Source organism: Anguilla anguilla, chromosome 6 (assembly GCF_013347855.1).
Source record: "Anguilla anguilla isolate fAngAng1 chromosome 6, fAngAng1.pri, whole genome shotgun sequence".
Taxonomy (NCBI): domain Eukaryota; kingdom Metazoa; phylum Chordata; class Actinopteri; order Anguilliformes; family Anguillidae; genus Anguilla; species Anguilla anguilla.
In genome coordinates this window covers 48,791,141-48,808,647 of record NC_049206.1, presented here as the reverse complement: position 1 = coordinate 48,808,647, position 17,507 = coordinate 48,791,141, and the positions used below count along the sequence as shown (strand labels likewise).

The 17,507-nt window shown below is 41.4% G+C and overlaps 2 protein-coding genes across 3 annotated transcripts; both read right to left on the bottom strand.

Moving 5' to 3' along the window:
- Positions 1–531: 531 nt before the first annotated feature.
- On the bottom strand, positions 532–4,221 carry cx52.6 (connexin 52.6). Its single transcript, XM_035421287.1, has 3 exons — positions 3,821–4,221; positions 1,534–2,987; positions 532–1,155 (listed from the first exon to the last, which is right to left on the bottom strand). The coding sequence occupies exons 2-3, from the start codon at positions 2,962–2,964 to the stop codon at positions 1,117–1,119; spliced, it is 1,470 nt and encodes a 489-aa protein (XP_035277178.1). The 5' UTR covers positions 2,965–2,987; positions 3,821–4,221; the 3' UTR covers positions 532–1,116.
- Positions 4,222–5,407: 1,186 nt separating this feature from the next.
- Positions 5,408–17,117, bottom strand: casp8ap2 (caspase 8 associated protein 2). Of its 2 annotated transcripts, none has more exons than XM_035423331.1 (10): positions 16,966–17,117; positions 16,269–16,374; positions 15,651–15,731; positions 15,305–15,411; positions 14,622–14,696; positions 14,027–14,142; positions 11,006–13,827; positions 7,625–10,202; positions 7,170–7,269; positions 5,408–7,013 (listed from the first exon to the last, which is right to left on the bottom strand). In XM_035423331.1, exons 2-10 carry the CDS (start codon positions 16,321–16,323, stop codon positions 6,951–6,953), a joined length of 5,997 nt encoding a protein of 1,998 aa, XP_035279222.1. In that variant the 5' UTR covers positions 16,324–16,374; positions 16,966–17,117; the 3' UTR covers positions 5,408–6,950. The 2 variants fall into 2 exon arrangements, with proteins under 2 accessions (XP_035279222.1, XP_035279223.1); XM_035423332.1 differs by having other exon boundaries at positions 7,625–10,199.
- Between the last annotated feature and the right edge of the window lie 390 nt (positions 17,118–17,507).

Below are 17,507 nucleotides of genomic sequence, written 5' to 3'. Positions count from 1 at the left end.
TCCTGTGAAAAAGTTATTTTTGTTTATTGCCCTCAATAGCTGTTCTTTTCTGCTGAACCTTCCAACAAGCCTGTTGACTTGAAGGTGGTGTCTGATTGGTCTATTTGGAGACTTTTGTGTCCCCGATATGTAACCAAGTTTTGTAGCCCTTTATTTGTCTCCCAAATTATCTGCTGCACGTAATTCTGGAAAATGGCATCATTCCCTCAGATTATGAGAAAGCACCATGTTAACACATTTTATTTCTGTTCAAATACCCTGATTATTATGGATGTGAATAATTGTGACATTAAATATTGTTTTCTGGGCAATTTTGTTCAGAAAAAAATATATTTTCTTCGAATGTAATGTACAGCAATCTTTACTCATGGTTATCAAGGCTGTGAACATTTTCAGAGGCCAATATTTTAGCTTATTAGACTCCAAACACAACAGAAGGGAAATGACTTAAAGACAACACAAGATCAAGTGCATTTAATAAAAAGTTAATTTAAAAAGTTCACAAAAGTTCACAAAAGGATCTTTAAAAATTTCACGTTTCTTTCAAAACAGTCCAGGATATTAAATGTTGCAGAATTGTATTCGTTTCAGTGAGCGAAATTGAAAGCCCTTCGTAACTGAATTAAATTTGCAGTCTTAATTTACTGATAACGTACTCAAAAATTTTAATCTGCATTCAATTTCAGTACGGACCTTTCATTATTAGAGAGATTTACATCTCTACATTTTAGATTTGAAGTGTTCGTGTTTGTCTCATCTCATGGACATCTAAAATGCCTTAGTTTAGCCTACTGCTCTTGGAGCAACGCGTCATTTTGACGTTCGGGAGGTGCCCCTTGCAAAAATAAATCACACAGGAAAAATGACATCCAAACAAAAGCCTGCAATTGCACGTGCAGTTTAAGATGCATAAAATACACCGTTTCGGACAAAGAAATATAATTTAAAAAAAAATAAAAAAGAAATTTACAAAAGCAAAATAACAACTTTAGCGCCACAAATGAAAATTTTATCGCAGTAAATCTTTTCTTACTGCCCGATAGAAGCAAATATGCCATTAGCCTAATAAGAATTTGTGACTTTTTTCCTTTATTCGAGCTTCATTCTTTGACATCTTCATTTCTTCATGATGGAGGATAGTTCGAGGATCATGCTCTGAAAGAAAGAATGTTTATTGGACAATATCGCTCAACACCATTTACAATATCACTTTATAAAGATTGGCATAAGGTAAAGTAGCCTATATGAAAAGTAGGCTAAGTGAAACGCCGTAGACGTTCAGGTGAAAACCCGGTTACATTTCGTAAAAAGTGAGTTTTCCAGCCGACTAGGACGTAGCCAGACTATGTTCGGGTAAAACTTGAGCTATGGGGTTAACATATAGGCTAAAAAGAAAATAAAAAAAACAACTTCTGGCAATAATGATATAGTGGGATTTACATTTTTAAAAGTCAGAAACGGTTCAGATTTTAACATATTGATAAAATCAACGTCCTAAGATCAAATGCAGCTGGCCTATTAGGCTATACTTGCCATTGACATTCTCCGTCCATTGGCGGGAGGCGGGGTAATCGGTGGACTCTCTCCTTGGCTCAGACGTTTAGATTCAGAGCCGGAGCCACTTTCCAAAGCTTGGTTACTGGATGAACTTGTTAGCTTGCCTTCAGACATGCCACGAGACATGACACTGGCCTTTCTGCTGGAAGGATAGTGACCACTGTCGGGAGAATCACTTCGGTCACCGTTCAAGCAGCTAACACGGCTCTGTTTGCGCAAAGCATTGCGCAAGGCTGCTGGCAATTCCATGTAGCTAGACTGTGATGATTGTTTCGCGTGCGGTGCTTGGCCTGAACTCTTAGGCCCATTGCTGCCATTCGAGTCATCGCTGTTGAATAAATGATCCCGGTTGTCCGAAGTTTTGCGACGTTCCATGGAGGCAAGCATGCGTAGAGCGTGGATCTCGTCTTGGCTGGGCCTGAGGAGCTGTCTGGGGTGCTGATCCGATAAATGTACTTGGTCGCGGTCCCCGGTGATGCCGTTGTGTCTCTGCATTTCCTGGCTCGGCCGAGATGCAGCAGAAGCCATGTAAACCGGAAAAGGATCCATTTGTCCATCTGGCATTATTGTTAATTGCACCATTTTGTGCGGCGATGAGTTCGAGAGGACACATACTTGCTGAACCATTGAGTTTTTCTTTGATTTACAAGCACTGTCGTCGTCTCCGCCCGTCTCACCAAATAGATTTTGCTTCAATTTTCTTACTCCCAAGTGGGAAATTTCAAGAAGGTTCAGACAGAGAGAAGCACATGCGATTACTATCATGAAGACCATAAAAATAGTTTTTTCCGTTGGGCGCGAAACGAAGCAATCCACGCTATTTGGACATGGTACCTTCTCGCACTTGTACAGGGGATCTAGTCCAATTCCATACAAGACATATTGGCCCACTATGAAGCCCACCTCCACCACTGATCTCGTCAGGATATGGAAAACATATGTGCGCAATAACGAACCCCGCAGAGGAGCTTTACTGACCTTTTTCTGCTCGTCTAGTTTTCTCAGCTCCCTCTCGATTCTTTTGTGCTCCTCCAGACTAGGCTCGACCTCTTCCAACTCCGCCTTCAGTTGAGCCTTTTTCTTATGCCTCTCTTTCTCAAGCGCCCTGAGCTTGTATAATGCGTGACCCATGTATACCAGCGATGGGGATGACACGAAGATTATTTGCAGCACCCAGAACCGTATAAGAGAAATTGGGAACGCTTTGTCGTAGCAGACGTTCCGGCATCCGGGTTGCTCCGTGTTGCAGATGAACTCGCTTTGTTCGTCATCCCAGACGTCTTCAGCCGCAACGCCGAGAACAAGCATTCGAAATATGAAAAGAATTGTGAGCCAAATTTTTCCCACTATGGTGGAGTGAATATGGACTTCTTCTAAGATACTTCCAAGCAAGTTCCAGTCCCCCATCTTCAGTGTCACATGTTTTTGCGCTGGAAAAGAAATGTGTCACTTTAATCAACATATGCAGACACTGATTGCCTACTGAAAGCTACACTTAATGAAAAATAAACAAGTATGAAAAAATCTACACAACATAGGCCTAAGTTAAGTTAAGTGCACTAGCACTGCAAGAATACATGTTATTCATATTGAACTCCTGTAAGTACTGTTGGACTTCATTTAACACTGTCTGATTTTGCTATGGAAGGGTCGGATCCAATAGGCTGTATGCGCAAAGAGAATGGGTGTCACTTAAATCACGACGTGCATATTTCGTCTCTCACAAAATAATTCCATAAAATGGAGAACCCGAGTTGTCCGTTCAAAAATTAATTGAAAAGATTAACCACTCTGTGATTAACTCTAATAAGAGGCTATAGATTTGTCAATTCCAGTTGATAGGCAATTTAAAAGTCAATAGCTCGTGAAAAATTATTCCATGGCTCCAAACCACTGACTCTGAAGAAACATTTACAAGTTTCGTATAGTGTATAATGCTGGCTAAATAGGTAGAAAAACAAATCGGTGTTCATTTAACTGACAGTTTATTGAGAAGAAACAAATGGAAACAAATGTCCTCTATCAGATTAACAGGTAACTATCATCCTTAGCTCTGAACATTTTACTTTGTGTATATTTATTGCCTATAGTTTACATCCAGAATAGCACAGCCTATCATAATGTCAAACTCAAAAAAATGTTTCAAAAGCTTACGTTTTGATGGGATATGTTGTTTTCTTTCATCGGTGTTCGCAAATAATCATATTAAATATAAGAGACAGTGCATTATTGTTTGTTAAAGTGTCTATATTAGGCTACCCACCGAAGTAAGAGGAGATGCATTCCCTCCGAAAATTGCTGCTGAGAATGTGCTACGGATATGTTGGAAAGTTAAAGCGCACACAATGTTCTAATCGATCCTGAACCGACTGGTCAATATCCCGAGAGTGGATCTGCCTTGAAATTGTTGACTGCAACGTTCCGGACAGAGAAAGCTACCAGCTGTGCTACCAAACCTCCCTGCGGCTTTCGAGCTGTCAATAGAGGCTGACAAACACGTGTGAATACACTAGGCCAACGTGCTCTGTTCATTCAACATTTGTATACACCTTTAATTCCGTTTGGACTTAATATAGAAAGACTACAAAAGGAGATAAACAAAGATCCCCAAACTTGTAAAAGTTTATGTGTAGCTGCCTGAATTTAAGCAGTCTGAAAATTCAAACGATGGGATACTCTCTAGTGCCAGACACAATTATCAATGAGTCACGTCCGATTTCACGGTCGGCCGCTTGATGTGCTATTTTAAGGGCTGGGTACTGATGCAAGTCAGATAGAAGCTCTCATTACACAACAATCGGAATTGGGTTCAATCGTGTTTCATTATGTAATAGGCCTATGTACATCCCCGACAAAATGTTACTGTACTTTTTTATGACACAATGTAAACAAGCTTTCATTCGTTGAAAGAAACCAGAATATGGAACAGAAAAGGTGATCAGTGAACCGCATATTCGAACTTGGTACTTCACCGTGCAGGTGAGATCTGATTGTTTCTAAATATGCTCACCATGCGTGTTTGCAATATTTTAAATTCAAGCAGGCAGACCTCCGGAAGTCGGCGTCGATTTTATGAAATTAATGGCTATTAAATGGCGTAGAATGGAAGCATGTGTCTGTCTGACTCCAAATGTGTCCTTAAGTGGTGTGCGCATGTGTGTGGGTGACTCCACTGTTTTTACAAATTAGTATTGCTTTTCAGACACAATTCTCTAAATTTTCTAAACGGGAGAACGTATGGCCACAGACAAATATATCAACACTGAACATAATTGCCTGTTGAACCCACAGGACTGAAGTCAGTTTGCTTGACACACCAGCTTGAAATTGCACTGCTTGAGGATCCAGATGAGATGATGCCATACATTTAGCCACGTGTAAATTAAGAGTGCCACTGCTGATACTGTTCAGCATTTTGACTAAAATGCTGACAGGACAGCAAGATTATATTACTTATTCTGCTAAATTAATTTCCATATATCCACAACATAATTCATTACCAATATTTAAGCAATGTTACACTATGTGGAAATGTTTCACATTGTTTGTACTTCAACCCAAAACCAGTTTTAATACAGTACTTTAAATTTATAAGCTTATTTGTCCAGCACAGTAAAATAATTTCTGTAATGGGTGAATTTTGGTGTGCTGAGGCACTTGATTATTCCATCCAGAAAAGTTCAGCAGCTGACAGGAAACGTTTGACCAAATGGACAAAATCTCAACCTCATTAGCATCAAACTACCCAAACCAATATTTATAAGTTGTTTACCCAGTATAAAAGCAGACTGAGTTCAACACACCAAAATTCCCATTCATATAATGGCAAAATACATTTATTCTGTTGTGAAAAATGGCATTTATTGGCTTGACAAAAGTTTGGTTTACACTCACCAAATAAATATACCACATTCTTAAGGATAAGTTAGTTTTTATTTTAAAAATGATGTGAAATGTACAATATTCACAAGTTTGATTGACATAGAAATAATATTACTAAAGGACCAAATGGCCACCTGTCATTCATCCTTTCAAGTTCCAAAAATAAAAAAGGCAAAAATCCTCCGTCCTGTAAATTTACTTACTTATCCATCCAAATAATACAAGCTAAATGGTCAAAGTCCTTATTTATTAGCTGGCAGATGGTGTCAAATGGAATATGTATGACTGACAGAAAAAGTCACCAGAAGTGTTACTTAAAAAATTTTCTGACCAATCACAGAGAGCAATGGATTGAAATACATTTGTTCCCCCACACTGTGTACCGAGCAGAGGAAAAACTGATCAAAGGGTATACTGTCAAAGAACTGACTGCAATGGGGCTTGGTGTCCTTTTAAATGCCAAGTTCACATTTATATTTTCAAGTTTTAAAACAAGTTTAATGTATTGCCGGGAAGATCAGGACACCACATTCTTCCTTCACAAGTTGAGTGCAAACAGCCTCAAATCAGGGCATCATCAAGCATTTTTATGTGAAAACCAAAGTCTGACTGATGCCTTGTTTATGCACAAAGTAAATGTTTCATTATCAACTTGAAAGGATGTCACAAATTAGCCTAATGAAAAGCAAAAATTCCAAATTCCAAAATGAGGTAACAAAAAAATTTTAAAATCAAAACGAGGTAGATATTCCCCCAAAACCTCAATGGATAATTCCAGTGCATAGAAAAATTGTGTTAAAAAAACAGACTTTTTTATTGATTTCTGTCTTGATCCCATGACAATTTTAGTATGCTACCAGGACCATCTGCATTACAGCACGCAACAGCGGCAATCAGTTGCAAATCTGTAAATCTGCTTTTTGTGAATACTCTGCTAAATCTTGTGCACACCAAACCATTTAAGAAACTGCCCTCCTCTTAAATACAGAACTGAATCCATCAGAGAGCACAACCACAGGTGATACATTAACAGACATGTGATGTACATGCCTTTAAACTTTACTTTGTGGATAAGGTGTGAGAAATTCAAGTAAATAAAGCTGTAAAAAAGGTAAAACTGCAGATTTTTAAAATGTGTCCATGTCGTACCAACTCTTGTTATTCTTTCCACTGCTGGTGGTACACACACCAGTAGACCCAGATTCCACCAGTACCAGACACTTTCTTTTCAGAAAGTTTCTGCAAAATGTAATCACGGTCATCATCTTTGCCACTCCCAAAGGCCTCAAGTGCATACCCTGTTGGGGTCCAGCGTTTAATTGCCTTGGCTTGAGGTATCCTCAAACAACAGAAAAATACAGCCTCCCTAGATGCACCAGCTTGTCTTCCTCAGTCAGCTCACATACACTCCAAATGGCCTCTTCCACATCAGCATTATCGGTGCAAGGCTGATGATGCTATGGCATCCAGACGCTTCATCCAAGTGGGATCACTGCATTTCTCCCGAAGGCTCAGCTATCCATCTTCTCCTTCTTCTTGAAAAGTTTCATCAGCTGGAAAAATCTCTCAGCAATCTACAAACCAAAGTATGATAATGTTTACAAAGCGGGCATCACTGATCTTTCTCACAGCAGTAGTTAAACAGAGAAGCTACTTAAAATGCAACTTTTCATATCTCTCATATATAAATAAATTATAAAAGTTTAGAACAGAACGCAAAATAAACATACCAGAGCTGGGGGTTTGTTCATCTTGGCTGAAAGAGCAGTAAATGTGTCCGGAGAAGCACCTTTCTTCTTCAGTTCAATAAGAATATCCCGGTCTTCATCCCTTTAAAAGAAAAGTGTGATGCAGGACGTCAATGGAATGCAATGTTTAGTAAAACGCAATAAATGACAGTTGGTATGTCACAACAGTTTGTAAGTTTGAAAGTATATGACCCAAATCTAAGCACTGTGAGCCAGGGTGATGTCCACTCCTTGTCAAAAAATCTCCATTCTACAGATTTGTGTCCCCATGCAACTAACTGATACTAGGAACAGTATCCAATCAATGCAGTGACTTGAACTTAAAAACAATACAACTTCAGCAAACAGTGCTGAACTAGAAGGAAATAGCAATGAATTAACTAAATGAAAGTTTAAAAGCAGCTAAGCACAGAAGATAAATTTAAGGAGAAACTTACCTGGTCCATGTCACCACCACCTCACCCTTTTTTCTGATAACATTCTTGGCAGACAAGCTATTGGGTGACAGCGGAGGAGACTTTGTTTTATTCCTCTTCTTCCTGGGTGTCCCAATCCCTTTGTTTTTAGAACCACTGGATGAGTTTTTCTTTCTCTGCTTGTGCGCCTTCTCTTGGGTATGCTCCATTTTGACTCTCTTCGCCCTCGGTTGAGAGTGGTGCTTCTTCCGTTTTAACCTGATCACGCAGGACTTCTTTGAAGCACCACCTTCCTCGGCCATGATTACAAGTTCAGAGGGTGATGCAGATTCTGCAATCTCACTGTTTGTAGGAGGAGGCTCCACTGGCTCTTCATGAGAATGTGCAGCATTCACGTCAGGGCAATTCACAGTTTTCCCTGGTGGACTGCTTCCTGAAAGTGAATTTTTCAAGGGTACTTCACATTGAAGGTGGAGTTCAGGGTTCTCACAGGAAGCTGGCCTCTGAGATTGCCCAGGGACAATTCCGTTGGGGGAAGTGTCAGGGATGGAGTGTGCAGAACCCATTGATTCCACTCTGGCTCCCACCACCTTTTGGGATTCTTTTTCAGAAGACGTGGCATTCTGGTCTGGGCTGGTAGCGATGCTGGTGGACGTGTGCCTGATCCTGACAATGAAGTGGTCGTTGGACTTTTCCATGACCACCGCCTGCATGGGTAAGTGTGGCTTGAACTGAAAGGTGGGCACTGCCACCGCCGCCGCATCCTCCCAATTCCTGCAGCCGCTCGAACCTGCGCTGGAGTTGTCGGAGTCCAGGGCCAGGTGGATGTCCTGCTCCGTGGCATCTTCACCGTCCATCAGAGCGTCTTCGCTGTAATGAGCGCTGATGACGCTCTCTGGGGCAGACGTGGGCTCTGTGCCCTCGGGGTGCAGGAAGCTCAGGTGGCCGTCGGACTTCAGAGGAGAGGGGATGGTGAGGGAGACCGCCAGATCCTCCGCTAAAACGGAGTAGGACCTCTGCGAAGGCACTGTGGACGACGGCGTCTCTTTACAGAAGGGCAGGCTGCTGGAGGGAACTTCCAACAAGCAGCTCTCATCCAGGATTGCTGGGTTCAGAGGAATGTGCATTTTAGGGTTTGGAGAAGACAGTTTGCACGGCGAGATTGTGGACCACGTTGCAATTACTTTTGAGGGGGTCAAGGTGGTCTTGTTCGGGGTCATCACCACTAACGAACTCTCTCCACCACTAGTATCCTTCCGAGGAGTGCCCACGGGCCAGCAGTGAGCATCCCCAATAGACACGCTGTTCTCCAGCAGGTCCGACCCCTGTAATAGGCACTTGAAGATCTCCCCCATCTGAGAGTCTGTGACTAAGTTAAAAGTCAAGCTAGATGCCTGCTGTTCAGTGAGGATTTCAAAGTCTGATTTATCCTGGACTGAGCTGTGGGACAGCCGGCGAACAAAGGTAGCCGATTTCTCTCCTGAGGAGGAATTCTTAGAATGGGAGAGAGCAGTCTTAGATGGAGAGTGAGAAGATGGCAAATCATGTGCTTCTGATGGCTGGTCATCTTCCTCCCTGTTCATTTTAAGGTTTTTTCCCCTACTGCCCAAGCCAGTCCTGTGTGGTGTGATAGTGGGAGGCTTGACTTTGTTCTGCACCCCTGACACATCCACCAAATCAACCTCAGCAGCCTTCTTCTTTAGCGTTGGCACCGTAGTCACAGGAGGTTTAGCTGCCACCTTGGAAACCTTTTTTTCTTTATTTCTCTCTACTTTGTTCTCGGTCTTAGAAAAATGCCTTACTTCTGCTGGATTACACAGACTTGTCAATGCTGTCTGGATTTCCCTGAACAAAAATTCAAACTGTTCTTCAACAAAAGTCCATAGCTTCTTCTTCAGGCTAGGTGACTGCTGTTCAAAAATGCGATTGACAATGCCATTATTTGAGATCTTACTCATAGTGACAGAAATTATGCGATTAAGTTTGGGTTTCAGAATGCTTTCTAGGCTGCAAAATTTGCTGAAGCTAACATTATTCACAAAGTCTGTAAAAGAACAGAGAGACATGTCAATAATGCTGGAGAATAACTTCTTTGGAAGATTCTTATGAAATTTCATGTACTTTTTTCTCAAATGGGTCTGAATCAACTTTAACATATCCATTACATCAGATATGGAGGAAGGATCGGTTTTGGGCAAAAGAGGCAGAACAGTTTTGTGCTTCTTATTTGAACTGGGGCTGTTATTAGGTGTGGAAGTCGTTTTGTTTTTCATTCCAGAATGGCCTTGTGAAATCGCTGCAGCCTTCTGGGCTTGTTTCTTGGCAAGTCTTGGAGACTTTGGGCTGGGCTGCATTTTACTGGCAGTCACAGTCTGGGTTTTTCGAAGCTGAGGACTGGGAATCACTGGGGGCTCCTCCTCCTCACTGTCACTCACGATTTCTCCCTCCTCCAGTTCGTTATCATCTTCGGAACGGGAAGAAGGTGAGGGCAGCGTCTGATTAGAGTCCGCGGGCGGGAATTGTGTAGAGCTGCAGTGAGGTTTCTCGTTCTCCTTATTCACATCCATTCTCCTCACTCCAGTTAATGATGAAAAGTCTTCTAAAGAAAAAAAATGTATATAAATATCAAGAAAGTGCCTGACTATATGACTAAATGTATAGCATTTTTATAATACATTCCTCAAAGCAAACACTCACAATAAACTGAATATCTAGCCAAACATTAGCACATTTATTATTATTTCTTTACATTAAAAAAATGTTACAGCACATAAAGCCTTCCTCCACTTGTGGGACATCACACATTTTAAAACAAATGGGACAACAGAACTGCATTTTAAAATTGACTGCAAATTTAATTGTAACTGAGTAATGTTGCTCATGCAGAGGAATGCATAATTATGCTCATTCATTATTTAACACCATATTCAATGTCTTTATTACATGTTTTAAATAATGCCATCTGACCAAGTCCACACAAAGCATCAGTCTTCCCATTGCTTGCAATATTACAGAGATGGCACATTTTGGCTGACAGGACATCTATATTTCCCTGACAGTGAACCTTTTCACTTTGATGCTCGGGCACCCACTGTCTGCCTGTTGAGCTGCACGTTAAGTGTGTTCCACCGACTGATGCGCAAGCCCAACTTGCAGGGTGATAAGGGGCAGCTGACGTCAAGTGCTTTGGAGGATGCAGCAATAAATAAGATTGGCAATTCCAAATTGTGAAAGAAGGGGGGAAAAGATTTTATAAAGGTTTTAATGCATACAGATTTACTTCATGTTTGCCTACTTTTCAAAAGCAAAACATTAAGAGCTTGCCCTTCAGTTTAATTTTAACAGACTACTGCAAAATCCGTATTTCCGAAACAACATTCATAAATAAAACGTGGCCCCTACCTTTGCTCAGACTTCTGACATGTTGGGCATTCCCAGAACAGTGAGGCAGGTTCTTCTTCACCGGTCGGATGGGGCTAGTGAGAGGGCTGATGGCTTCTGGAATGAGCTGGATGTTCTTCAGGGTCAGCATCATCGAGTCCTCGTCATGGGCAAGTGGAACCGAACTTGAAGGCTCTGTCCTGTTGTTCCATTCTTCATCTTCAGTGGAATCTGGCTCTGAAATGCAGCAATCCGGGGCAACCTGAAGAGACCCACTGCGGCCCTGCTCAGACTGCACAGTCTCGTCCCTGAACGTACTGCTCACCTTGGGCATCTCAGCGCTTTGTGGTGTTGTCAGGTTCCGGTTTGTCACAGATTTTTCAATATATTTTTCGGCCTCTGTGCTGGAAATCACTACTGTTTCCACAATACTAGGGACAACACTGTCGGTACTCTGAGAAACCACCTCTATACTAACAGTGCTAGACACAGCATCTGTGGACACATCACAAGCTTCTTCACCAGTTCGGTCACCCCTAGGATGCGTATTGACAGGAACAGAGGTGGCTGCATCTTGGCTAATGGACTCGGGCAGGACAGCAAGCCGAATCTTCTGGCACTCCAATTGGGCATTGTTGCCACTGTCAGGAGAACAATTTGCCACACAGACAATAGCTGGATCATGGGCCACAGACTCTACAGATTTAACTGACGGGGATTCACACTCCAAAGAGGTTCTCCCTTCACTGTTCGAGCTGCACATGTGGATGTCATCTGTCATTTGTACCGTGTGAACCACAGAAGCCCCAGTAAGGCCTTCTGTAGCACAATTTAGAGACTCTGTCAGCAGAGCTGTCATTACATCACCATCAACCATTTCTGATGTAGAGCCAGACCCCTGGCTGTCAATGGGCTCCTGTGATGCGGTAAGTTTGGAGCGCTGATCTACAGAGGCAGTTGGCAATTTACGGTCAGCACTTTGAAGGACTGTATTTTCATCTACAATGCTTTCTGAATCGCATTTTGTCTTCATGCTAGAAATGTGTGTCTTAATTAGACCTTCCTCCTTGCCCCGTTCATTTTCCTTTTCAACATTGTTAAGCTCTAGTCCTGGGAGTGGCCCTTGACCTTTTTCTGCCTCACAGATTTCAGAACTGTTTGCTGCTGGTGCTTCAAAAACCTCGTCCATTTCTTTAGAAATTTCATTACTGTCCAACTCATCGATCACACAAAATTCCTCTTCTAAATGAAACTGGCTGGTCTCCTCATGTGGACCTTCCGGAATATCTTCATACTGGCCACTTTCTTGTTCCTTGCATTCTGAGGACAGCCTTGATTTTTTAACTGGGGACAAAGTAAGATTGAGTGTTTCCATGAAACTTAACTTTCTATTTCGATTGCCTTCTTCAGGGAGGATTTTATCACCTGCTTCATGCCCTACTGAAGATTCTGGTTCCACACCATTATTCACTGGCACCTTAGCCAGGACTAGTGCAAGGTGTTGGGCCTGACCTTTTCTGGCCTCCTGACCTTTTTTGACCAGGTCACTGCAGTCAGCGGAAGTAGTTAAAGTGTTAGGAGTGGTTTGCGTGCCATTCTTTGAACAGACATTGCTCTGTAATACTTTGTCCTTTATCTCCTCAACTTTTCTGTTACTGTCCCTCAGCCTTTTATCGGTGTCTTTTCCTTTATTTCTCTCACAATCCGTGTTCTTATCTGTTACATAGCCTTTTCTTTCTCTGTTACAATTCCGCTCCTCTCGACTCCTCTCCTCTTTTCTGCAATGTTCTCTCATGGGACTTCCTGACCCCTTGTGGCTGGAAGCACTTGACTTGTTTGTGAGCCTGCCCTGGTCAGAGATGGAGTGCTTTCCTTCTCTGCCAAAGGACATAAGGGCATTTTGTTCACCCCTGTCCCGGCTATGACTGTGCCTGCTCTTGTGACTGCTGATCTTGGCTGGTGGCTCCATGTCTCTGGACCTGCTCTCTCGTCTGCTGCTCTTGGCTGATGGCTCCACTTCTCCGGACCTGCTCTCTCGACTGCTGCTCCTGGCTGATGGCTCCACTTCTCCGGACCTGCTCTCTCGACTGATGCCCTTAGCAGGTGGCTCTATGTCTCTGGACCTCATTTTTTGTGAGTGAGAACTGGAGGCTGTGCGGTATGAACCGCCTGTTGTTGGACTATGGTTCCTCTGATGTGGAGGGCTTTTGCCCCTCTCCAAATTCCTGTGAAGCTCTGAGTACGAGGCCTGGTGTCTGGCTCGGCTGGAGTTCATGCAATCCTTTTCAGACTGCTTGCTTTCTTTGCCAGACTTCTCCCTACTGTTCAATTTCTTTTCTTTGCTGGCATCCAAGGCACCACGATGGTCTTGGTGGTCCCCTACCTCAGAACGCTGGGACTTTCTGCTTTTGTCCAGGGAATTGACAGTTTGCATTCTAAAACCTTTAGGTTTGTCATTATTCTCCAGATATGATTTGCAAGTTTGCTGGATCAGACCCTTTTGTTTGGGAGTTTGTAGAATATTAGGATCTCTGTCGCTACTGGTAATATCTGAATCACTGAGACTATCAGGAACCCCAGAGTCAGTTCTTGTGGATCTTGAATTTTCAGAAGAGGCAGTTGTCACAAGAGAAGTAACCAGGGGTTCAGGGTGCAAGCTGACACTTCTGGCCTCTGTGTGAGGTTTAGGAAGTCCCTTTGGAACACCGTTCACCCTTGAGCGTTGATTTTCGGGCCGTGCAGCTGGATTATGGGTTGGCGCAGAATTCTGGCTGGAATCTTGGTTCCTCTGGAAATTATTCTGTGATCGAGTGAAAGATGGACAATATCCACCCCTTCCACCTCTGAAAATTGAAAAATAAAAACGTAAGTCCTCATTTACTTTGAATTAAAATCAATAACAGCTGTAGAAAACAAAAAATGTCAGCACTAAAATGCAGAACATAGAAATGCAAACGAAGTGCAGATCCATGGGGCACATTTTTAAAAATGGTTCATGCACATTTCATAAACATGTGTTAAAAAGAAACAAAAAAAACTTGCCTTTGAGTAAGCCTGCTTATCTCGTCATCCTTCCGCAAAATCTCCATCCGGGCAGTTTTAAAGAGAGCACATATGTTCTTCTTGAGACACATATTTTGTGTCTGCAAACTTGTGTTCTTGAAAGAAAACAAACAAAAATAAAACACACAGCAGGCCTAAAGAAAGTGCAAATTCATGAAACTCATTATGATGTCAGTTTCATATGAGAACGGATACATGAACAAGAGATCATTGGAAAGGGACGTACAATTATACAACGGCAATGGGCAGCTAGGATCAGAAACAGCTCAATGAACAATTTCAGGCTAATGGTTTCGTAAGAAATTCTGAAGCGTGGCAAACAAAGCTTGCTGTATTAGCCTCAACACACACACTCAGTGGATGCCCTTGGGAAATTTGGTTGTTCCAATGGCATAAGGAGCTCAAGACAAACATCATGTGACCCATACCAAAATTATTAGTAACTTTAATAACAGTGCACAAATTGGATTCTTAAGATAATTTGATGCTTTTCACCAGTTGTCACTGGAAAATAAGGAATTCTTTTTTTAAAATTTAATTCACTAAATGTTGAAATAAAGAATCAAAGACACACCTGCAGTTGAATTTGCTCTAGCTTTTGCAGCAATTCTTTCACATGGTTTTGTGCTGCATCCAATTTGGTCTTAAGCTGCAAATTAAAAGGGTTATATCCAGAGTTAAACCATAACCTCAATTAAATGGCACATAACCTAGCAACTTTCTATAACAAAATTATTTTTAATGCTCAAATACTCAATGAAAGCGAACATGTACAGAACCATTTATTTATAAGACATGAATGGTCAAATTAGATGAATGGGTCAGAAGTAATGTTACCACTAGCAAGGAAAATGCTAATATCACAAATAGGGGTGTCAGAAAATATTGATACACGTGAGTATCGCGATATTATGTTTTGTGATACTGTATCCATTCTCAAAAACGCTGTATCGATTTTTAATTAATAGTTTACATGCAAAGATTCCTGGCAGACAGTGGTTCATTTTGTGTTGTGTTTAAACCCCCGACCGCTAGACAGCAGTGTTGTAATCTATCTTCAGCCATTCCACTCTTATTCAGATTTTATGCATATGGTGGTGTGTTCTTTATACTATGACAGTTTTCCTAAAATTAGATTTAAAACATCGTAATATATCGCCTTGCTTACAGTATCGCAATATATTGAATCGTAAACCCTGTATCATGATACGTATCGCATCGCCAGATTCTTGCCAATACACAGCCCTAATCACAAACCTCATTGCAAGTAGCTTCTTTTTCCTGCTGCTCCTCTTTGATTATTTCTTCATATAAATCCATAGAATCTTTTAGTCTTCTAGGTGAGAAGGGTGTGCAAGATTTCTCTGAAACACAAAATAAAGCCTCAGTAGCCACTTCTTATTTGACCTGCAATATTAATTCTTGCTATCTTCCCTTTTTCTTGTGGGGGAATGGGAATGTACCCATTCTGTAACCCAATTACTCAGAAGAGAAGACGATGAATAAACTAGCACCATTGATCCATTGTTGGATTCAAATTAACCTGGTCAAGACCACAGTAATCTCACCCACATTTCTCCACACAATACTATACAACATTCACCTGCAGTTTGGCTGATCCTGGGACTGTTGTCCAGGCCAGAGTAAATATCCACCGAATCATCATCGTGGGCCACAGGAGATTCTGAAAGAGAAAATACTTGTGGGCTTTGCTTCATTTTCACCTGTTTCCATACTTGAATGTTAGTCCCGCCTATCACCAATGACTCTAGATCTTCAGTCCATTCCTCAGTGCAGCCATGGTGTGAAAATATACCACATCATACAGCAGAAAGATTGCCAATAATTTAATGTAATTTTATAGTACCTATTTTTCATGCCAGGTATTGCCATTACCACAGAACATTTCTATCCAAGGCATGGAAATTTGTTCAAGGAAACATTTCTTGAGAACATACACAAAAGTGAGTAAAGATTAAATGCTTAATGCCAACAGCATAAAGTAAAATAATTGTTTTTGAAATATGGCCACATCCGGTTCTACCCTAGAGCATGTACGTCAACTTGCTAGCTAACTGAGACATACAGAGGTAGATGTGATTATATTTTTAAATGAATAAGTTGACTTCATCAAGAAAATATGCAAAACAAACTAAATCAAAACTGACACCTCTCCCTCCTTTGTATTAAGTATTTATCACAGAAAGTGGTTCCTACTCACCCAAATGTCCAGAGCCAAGATCCCCATACATATGGTCCAAAAAGCCTTGCTCCATCTTACTCAGCACTCAAAAACAACCTTCCCAAAGTAGCTTCATTAGGAAAAACTGAAAATTGGTAGTCAGTGTTAGCCAGAAAGTGTTTGTTAGCTAGCTAGTCGTCACACCATACAAGTTCTGAAACTGAAGCTTTACAACACAAGATGATTGACCGCTAACTATAACTGATAGCATAAAGATAATGCCCACAGAATCACACAAAAATCATCAAATGCTATTTAGCTAGCCCTAGTGAAGTTAGGAAGATATGCCCAACCACACAGCATTATTAGCCAGCATGCTAGTTTTCTGTGGACAACTGAAGACATAACAAATCGAAAGGCAGACAGACATCTGGCTACTAATCCATATCAGATCAGACACTGCAAGTTACAACTTCCCTGCACTACCGACAGCAAGGGAGTTTGTTAGCCAGAAGATAAACAGAAGGCAGACAGAAGATAAACCTCGTCTTACCGGTTCTCGAACTCCATGTTGACAGTGTCCAATATAAGCTAAAACCAGCTAGCACATACTTCCTAAGGCCTAGCGTAATATAGTAAATAATGTGGTCTCCTTCCAATTCACATCAAGTAGCTAACGTTAATTTTAACAAAGCAAAGGTTGCACTAAAAGCACACGTATCAGCACATTACTTACCGTGTATGGTTAGGTCGGTCGTTCTGAACAATTATCCAACTCACTATCTAGGTTGTTCCCTTTCACCAAACTAGCAAAGAGACGCGCCAAGCCACCAGGACCTTCCCCAAAACAGGAAATAACGACATTTTCCCGCGGTCTCTGTGAGCGTAATGGTACTTCCGGAATTTTGATCATGCATCCACAATGAGGTTCCTGTTTGCAAGATTATACAATTTAAGATACACACAATGAACGGACCGTTTTAGAAAGCGAACTGTATAGCTGCATCATTGCTAATTGGAATCGACAGTCTATACGTGTTCGTAAAAAAACAAGCCATTATTGTGTAGACAGTTCATGAAGCATAGCTACATGCTGTCTCAGACTGAACATTACTACCAGCTATCTTGTATTTTCCTCAATTAAACTCCCTATTTTCAAGTAACTACATTGATTTCAAAGTTTGGGAAGCTAATTTAGTAGATAACACGCGTAAAATATCCACATGTAAATACGGAAAAAGGTTTTAAATGACTCCCAAGTCAAACAATTGTGTAATT